General features: G+C 40.1%; 1 protein-coding gene across 1 annotated transcript in view; it reads right to left on the bottom strand.

The window, feature by feature from the left end:
• Window positions 1-4,730: 4,730 nt before the first annotated feature.
• LOC138014488 (cytohesin-1-like) overlaps window positions 4,731-7,945 on the bottom strand; it is a 26,589-nt gene continuing 23,374 nt past the window's right edge. The window contains exons 12-15 of the mRNA XM_068861566.1: window positions 7,369-7,440; window positions 6,685-6,769; window positions 5,447-5,516; window positions 4,731-4,946 (exon numbers count right to left, since the gene is read on the bottom strand). Of these exons, the coding sequence (XP_068717667.1) occupies window positions 4,868-4,946; window positions 5,447-5,516; window positions 6,685-6,769; window positions 7,369-7,440 (306 nt within the window). The 3' untranslated portion in view covers window positions 4,731-4,867. The remainder of the gene's footprint in view (window positions 4,947-5,446; window positions 5,517-6,684; window positions 6,770-7,368; window positions 7,441-7,945) is intronic.

The following is a 7,945-nucleotide window of genomic DNA, read 5'->3' on the forward strand; positions in this document are numbered from 1 at the left end:
ACTCCCCACCTGTTCAATTCTTACAAAAATACCTTTGTTACAGATGGCCTATGCGCTCGTGCTGACAGTGCAACTTACTACCAGCCAGGTAAACTTCAAGAAAGAACGAGTCTAGTGCTTCCTTGACGAGATCGAAAATTTTATGAGGCATTCCCATGCAATATCCGCCGATCCATGATGTAGGGGAATAAAGCAAAAAGAAGACACTGACAACATTTTTTTAGTTTTACACGAATTATGCATTTATGTTTGCAGTATCCATAACGTTGTGCGTATTGAAACAGCAATTTCACACGGGTGGCCTTTATGAGTAAGCGTTGCGAAATGAAAAGGTCCACCCGCTGTCTCGCTCTTGATGCTACCTGAAACCTGTACCTTTGCATGAAAGATGTCAAAGTGGTCAAGATTTGAGACATTCGTTGCACTGCGCGTCACGTACAAGGACAGTCTTAATCGGTCAGTAAATTCTGCGACGACTCCGACACCGGGCTAGCTGTCACGCGGGAGGTCGTGAGTTCAACTCCGGCCGGACCAACACTCAGGGTCTTTACCCCGGGGGGGGGGGGGGAACCCTATATGGAACAGACGGGGATGCTCTTCGGACGTTTTTAATTTAATCCCTAAAGGAGACCATCTGGGCGTGGTTCAAGCTTTTTGTGACCCCTAAAGGAGACCAATTTGGGCGTGGCTTAAGCAAATTTTGACCCTAAACAAAACACGTTAAAAAGAAAATTTGACTTCTGTTTCTCTTCGCCTAATTCTGTGTTTCTTCGCGGAACCCCAAACGAGACCTTGGCGGCTTAAAATATTAGCGCTTTGCCCGGAACACCCTAAGCGAGACCAAAATCCAAAATTTACACCCCTAAGCGAGACGAGCATCCCCGTCTGTTTCATATGGTAGTTTCCCCCCCCCCCCCCCCCGGGGGGGAGTGGTGGGGTCTTTAAATAACTGAGGAGAAAGTGTTGCCTCTGTAACTACATCTGCAAATGGTTAGACTTTCAAGTCTTCTCAGATAAGGACGTTAAAGATCCCACACACTTTTCGAAAAAGAGAAGGGGACAGTGTTCCCGGTGTTGTGGTCTGACCCTTCCAGCATGTGGTCGGCTTGACAGGATTAACTTGAAGGGCGTCTGTGTAATGAAACAATTATGTATAACAACCAGAGGTTAGGCTACTTAGCCAAGTGCTGGAGCCTCACTCAAACAACAAAGAATCCCCATTTTTGAGAGGTTATTCTGCATTGCAAAGCTTTGCAACGAAGCGAGAAAAAGTGGAAAGTTTGAGCGGGGCACAAAAAACCAACTGGGGTGGGATTGGGTCTAGATCTTACATATGGTTAGCTTTTAGTCGTTGATTTTACAAAAAAACTAAGCTACGCTGTCTCTAGTTGAGCTGTTGCTTAATTCCGTTGCAAAAAAAATGTTACTAGGAGTAGTTGTCAGGAAGTGTTCAAAGTTCTTTTGTTGTCGTCGCTACTTAGGGGGCCTAGGCACATCCGAAAAACAAGACTATATACAGACTTCTCTCTGCTACACGCCGATCTAATCAATTCTCTTTAATGAATTCATTTCATGAACCTTTATAGTACTTGCTAAGTTTATCAAGTTGATATCATGTACATTGTTGAATATAACATCAGACTAAATCAAGATATACTCCACAAATCATATTACAACTTCTAAACAGAAATATGTTTCAAATTGTAGCTTGCTTCGCTGTCGTTCTTTAAGTTTGCGGCGTCCTAGGCAAGACTTTCGAATTCAGCTTGCAGTTGCCTGGATTAGTGTCTTAATATATAATGGAGTTCACGTTGTAAAAAATTACATTCGTAAACTGAAAAAGTTAAAATACAAAATGCCAACACCAGGCAGACTGCAATTTTGTCGATTCACAGAATACAAATTCAACTACTTCACTTCGATTCTATCTTATTTCCCAAAGGAAACGAGTGCAAGACCAAAATATGCTTAGAAACGGTGTTTCTTAATCGTAAAGATTATTAATCGTGCAATCACTACCTAGACAAGACAAGCGATCTACTTGCTTCCGAATCAGTAATTTTTCTTGTCTTTCAAGAATACAAAGAAGCACGTAGCCATGGACTTTGAAAATAGAGACTTCAGTAAGAAAAAAAGTCCTATTACAAGACTGCGCTTTGGGATTCAGGCCTGCCTAACCTGTATATACGATCATTTTCAGGCTGCTTAATTAAGGTCCCACCCTTAGGGACAGTTTCACGGGTTTGCGCGTGTCCAAGATATTGCGCTAGCAGTTGTAAATTTTACGGTTTCTTATTGAACCAGATGATGTTAATTAATCTCTGAGAGTATTACAGCGGCAAACACACTGAATGACTAAGGCCCAAATGTGGCGGAGGTTACTGCGGGTTTACACAGAAAATATCAGATTTAATTTGGCCTCGAATTTATTGTACGGGTCGAACATTTTATTCTACGCACGAGTTGTAATAACGCACGAGTTACCTATTCGCATGTAGTAGGTTCAAAACACAAAGGAAATGACTGCAAAAGTAATTTCAATGACTAATTACACTTCTATGGCATTGCTTCCTTTTCCTCTTTTAATTCCTGCATCAGTGCTTTCGATTGTTTCAATAACAATGCAATTAATTGGGCTGACATGACACTTTGCCCATGCGCAGAGACATGAAACTCTCCCTTGAACGAAAATCCCAATGCCCAGGGATTCGGTAAGATCACAATTTTTCATTTCATTTTTGTTGTCCTGCATGCCTAGCTTTGGAACGTGCGACTAATGCTCTTATCAATGCAACAAGAGGCTAAGGTACAGGTTACTTGATTACCAATATAGATAGAGCGGTTTTCAATTGAGTGTCGAAAGTAATTAGCGAATTACTTTGGTTCATGATTGCCTCACTCGTGATTGGATCAAAGTTCTCGCGCCAAGTTTCCCAACCAATCAGAAGTGAAACCGAAACCAATCGTCGCTCGCGCGTGCACATTTTCCCGCGCTTTGTGTCGGCTACATGTAACTACTTCGAGTTTTGATTGCTTTACTGGATTGTATCCGTCCTTTTTTATTCGCCAAAGTAATTACTTTGTTTTGGTTTTACGACACTCGATTGAAACATGCTCTATCTGTTGGAGTGTAATTTTAAGAGCTTACTTCATTCCCGTGTACTCCATCTGAACGTTATTCAGGAGTGCAGGTCTGTGCTACTTTCCCATTTCCACAATGCAATACATTTTGGGGGTTCTTTGCAAAAAGACAATACAAGTTATTTACTCTTGGGACTGAATCATGCTTCGGTGAACTGGATACCCATTGTTTTAATGCAAATAATCCCCCAAAATGAACTGTATGATGGGATTTGCGAAAATAGCGAATTCGAGATGACATAACAATCTCATCTGATTGTTCACACCTGTTTTTCTATTAAAGGGGACAGGCACAAAACTGATGTCATCATCAAAAACAGAGTTAACTGAATAGAGTGTAAAAACGTTTAGTTCTCTATAATATGAGATAGATTCCACATTTTCGTGCGTCTTTCCAGTAATACCGCGTTTTCACTCACGTGACTAGAATGGATGCTAATTTGATGAAACAAAAGAAACATTTGCATAAAAATAGAGTTCAATTCCCAAAGGATTAGTTTGGAACACCAACATGGCATAGCCGAGCGTGTCACCAATGTTCACTTACCATATTTTGAAGTTATCTGTGACCTATTACTGAACAGTCGGGCAGCAACATGGAATCTATTTGTTAATTTTATTACGTTCGGCTCGTGTCTGAACTTATAGCTCAGTCGGAAGAGCAACGGTGATCTAATGCGGAGATCGTGGGTTCAGTTCCCACCCTAGATAGAGTTTTTCCCCTGTCTGTGTGAGCCCATTACGGATTACGGTCAGATAATTGCAGGAGGATAAAGACAGCACTTGCAAATGCACTCTAATAGATACCTCTGTTGGAATATTAGCGCTACACGGCTAACGTTTGAAACAAACGCTTCTCAAACCAGTAATAATTAATAAGCCAAAAACAAAATAAATCACTACCGTGAAGGAAGTTTGGATATGTGGTCTTAATTAACAAAAAAATTCGCCTACTTTGATCCCTAGTATTCCTTTGAGAAGCAATATCAAACACGAGAAGGAGTGTTTCATCAGATATCCAACCACCTTGAAATCGGTTGGTTATCCGATGAAACGCTCCTTCTCGTGTTTGATATATTACATCTCATCTGATTACCAAGTAGGCCGAAGCCCTTCTACTTTCGAGTAAAAGACGTGATTGTTTAAGGACGGTGCCTACTAATTCAAAGGCATTTTTGCCCCAATTTATGATTATGCAGGAAATGCAGATCTTAACTACTGTTATTGAAACCCCCCCTCCAAAAAAAAAAAAAAAAAATTGGGGATAACCACGCATTTTTCAAAGATAATTCATAAACAATATTTGTAAAAAGCTCTAAAATACAAAGCAATGTATGGCGTTCTTTCTCAAATTGAAGCTTAATTATCTCCAAAGAATGCATGGTTACCCCAAATTTTCTTTTTCGATACCAACAGTACTTACTAAGATCTACTCGCCTTGCATAGTTTTAAACCGCTCAAAAATATCCCTGTATTAGTAAGCATCACCGATAGGAAACCCGAGTATCTCGAGATGCGCCGAACGTGTGCACAATAACAATAGTAGGCAACGTCCTTAACAGCCCATAAACCTAAACGTTTTACAACGTTGCCCAAAACGACGGCAAATAGAATATAAAATCCCAAAAGGCTTGAGGTGCATTGTGTAGGGACACAGACAAGTCAGCAGTGGTTCATTTGCCTCTAAATAGCTAGGGGAGGAAGGCAAAACCAAAGAGTCAATGGCTCAGTTAAGCGTTGCTTGGGTGACTTTCTTCTTCCTGGCTTGAAGCATATCGTAAAATGGATCAAATATCATGCTAGTACTGAAACAAAATTCAAGATCTTTAGTCCCACAATAAAACGACCTTTCCACAAAAGATGATGATTATGAGGGAATGTGATAAATAACGCAAATTGTGATGAACAGGTTCTGGTGCTGACAGGCCTTACGGTGTTGAGCATGCTCAGAAAGCGATTTGTGTATGCCGCAATACACGGTAACTTGCGATCACTTGTCTTGTCTTCTTCCCTGGTTAGTATATCCTGAAGTAGTTGTTTTGGGAAGACTGTTGAGAAATGTCTTCTGAGTATAAATTTTCACACGTGTGCGACTTTTTTCTTATCTCGGGGAATAACTTCAGTTTGCAGCCATTGCAACATTCTTTGTATTCGGCACAAACAAAGAATACACTAGAGTCGATTTCCGCCACTGTCTCGTGTTCGGTCTTCGTTCGGCTGGTAATTAAGCCTAAGAATACACTCAACTCAACAAAATTCCAATGTGGAATAGAGAACCAGTGAAGGAAAACATTCTACAACTTACTTTATACAACCGATCCAAATTTCTCGTTCTTCTTCAGACAGTGCGCAAATACGATACACATCATGGTGACCTAGAAATGATTACGACATCAGAACGAGGCTCTAACATTCACTGAGAAACCATAAAAATGGACTTTTCATGGAAGCAGCGTCATCCAGTCACTGGAGAGTGTTAAGGCCTTGGATTTGCACGAGGTTACAACGGGTTCAAATCCCTCCCTTACCAGTGGCTGAATTTGCCTTCGTTTGATCCCGAATCCCGAATCCCGAATCCAACTCCAACACACCTTGTCAGTAGCCAACTAGATGGCCCCTTCCAGTTAGGGTTCTTCTTAACCATTTGGAGAGTTGTTTGAGTAACGTACCGTAAACTAGCTTGGTGGCTAAGTGCCCTTGCTTTATAAACAATTTACCTTATCCGTGGGACATTCTTGAACCTTATGGGCTTGTCTCCCCATGATCGGATCATCTCTTTTTGACACTTTTTTGGACATTGAAAGTATTAGCTCAACCTAATAACTATGGCTCAACTGAAAATGACCTGGAAGATGCTTTTTTCAAACAAGAACTGGCAAAAACACTGTTAAAATAACTGGCCGAATGTACATGTATTTGATTCACTTTAACCAGGGTTATCGATAGCTTTTAAAAGTACCGGATTTGATCATGAAAGTACTGGACAGGGTTATATTTCCGTTGTAAGGCCGATTGTAAGTGCCTTAGGAGCGAACCCTCAAGGAGGTCTGGGTTCCCTATGAATTACAATAAATGAAACTCTCAGAAATTCTGTTTACATTCTTGAGTTTGGAGACAAAAAAAAAAACAACTAAACTTATCGTGTGACTGCAATGCCAACAGATCGAGTATTCCGTTTAGTACGCAAAAGTCACTAATTGTTAGTTTGAAGGATTTATTGCGTGTCAGCCCATAGACCACTTTCATAAATGGCAACCACTTTTACATTCATTTGTCTTTATGTTAATTAGACCTACTGCCCTCGTTTCGAAAAAAATATTCTTTTGAAATTTGCTCGTCGTAGCGAGGCTAGAAAGGCTTATTAGAATTAAAACAAAAGAATAATTTATATGGCCGCCATTATGAAAGAGCTCTATAGCCTCCAGAGATACCCGAGTCCGAAAAGAAAAGAGAAAAAATTAAAAAGAAGCCAACAAATTTATAAATTTCTAGCGTAAATATGCCGGACATGAAATGGTTAACAATCGGATGAAAGCCACAAACCTTCCACAACTTTTCCTTCAGAGTCTGTCTTACAAGCCTTTATCAGACTGGATGAATTATCAGCAGAGTAAATTTCAAAGCAATACTGAAGAGGAAAAATTAAAAATCACATCAAAGATAATTTTAAATTATTTGTCTCAAATCCAGTAACTAACTCTACGGAATCAATAAGGCACAGTAACTTTCGGAAAACATCAAATCCATTTCCTAATTCGGATGAACTGATGAAAATTCAATTAAAATTAAGCCTTTAATTAACACCATCGATGGTAAGCCCCGTGAGGAGTCCACGACAATTGCTTTGGAGGTTTTCGACTCCTTTTGTCATCTGGATAAAAAAAAACCATCTCTGCCGGTGGGGGCTGCGTGGGTGCAAAAAATCAAAAAAAGTGAGAGCTGCAAAACGTCAGAAGCCGCTGAAGCCACTTGAATTTTCAGGTGTTTATAAGAGGCAATTGCTTAGATTGTCCAGATAATTGCCACAATCACTCCTCTCTTACAGTGCGTCTAAAACGTGAGATATAACAAAGTTCAAAAGTTCACTGTAGCTCAGGATTTATGTACATACAGATATTCAAAATACTGGATATTTAAGTTTGTTTTACAAGAAAAGTGCATTTACACAGTTTGCTGTACACTGTCACAAAAATGCATGACCAAATGGCATTGGGAACTTATTATCACCTTTCTTTTTGAATCTTGAATTTTTCTCACTTGAAGATTTTCTAAGGGAATGATACCACGAGGTTCCCTGTCCTGCAACGTATCAAAAATGATTAAAGTAAGAACAACAATAACATTATTATCGTGTCCAAAAATAAAAATTTAATGTGACAATTTCAAATCATACATATACGTGTACAGCCATTTTCCAGTAAACTGTTCGGGTGAGGCTAAAACGCATGGGTGGGTGAGTCGTGGGTTAAGGGTTAGGGTTAAATGTGAACCACTGACAGAATGTTATAGTAACATCTTTTGGCACAATCCCTTTAGAGTCACTCGGTGTACATGCTAGAAAGACATCGCGGAAAAAACCGCTGTTGCGAGAGGGCATTTGAAATAGCATAAACTAAGTATGTATACATTACGTGTATACATGGAGTATCTCGGACCCACGACAAACGACCCACGACTCACGACCCACCACCTAACCACCCACGCCGATTACACACTCTCAACTGTTCATTTATGTCCAGAAATAGAGGCCTCTTGCCTCCACATTTGCAGTGGTTTCCAAGTTTTTGGTGATTTTTAACAAAAT

This window comes from Montipora capricornis, chromosome 8, assembly GCF_036669925.1.
Source record: "Montipora capricornis isolate CH-2021 chromosome 8, ASM3666992v2, whole genome shotgun sequence".
In the NCBI taxonomy this organism is placed as follows: Eukaryota; Metazoa; Cnidaria; class Anthozoa; order Scleractinia; family Acroporidae; genus Montipora; species Montipora capricornis.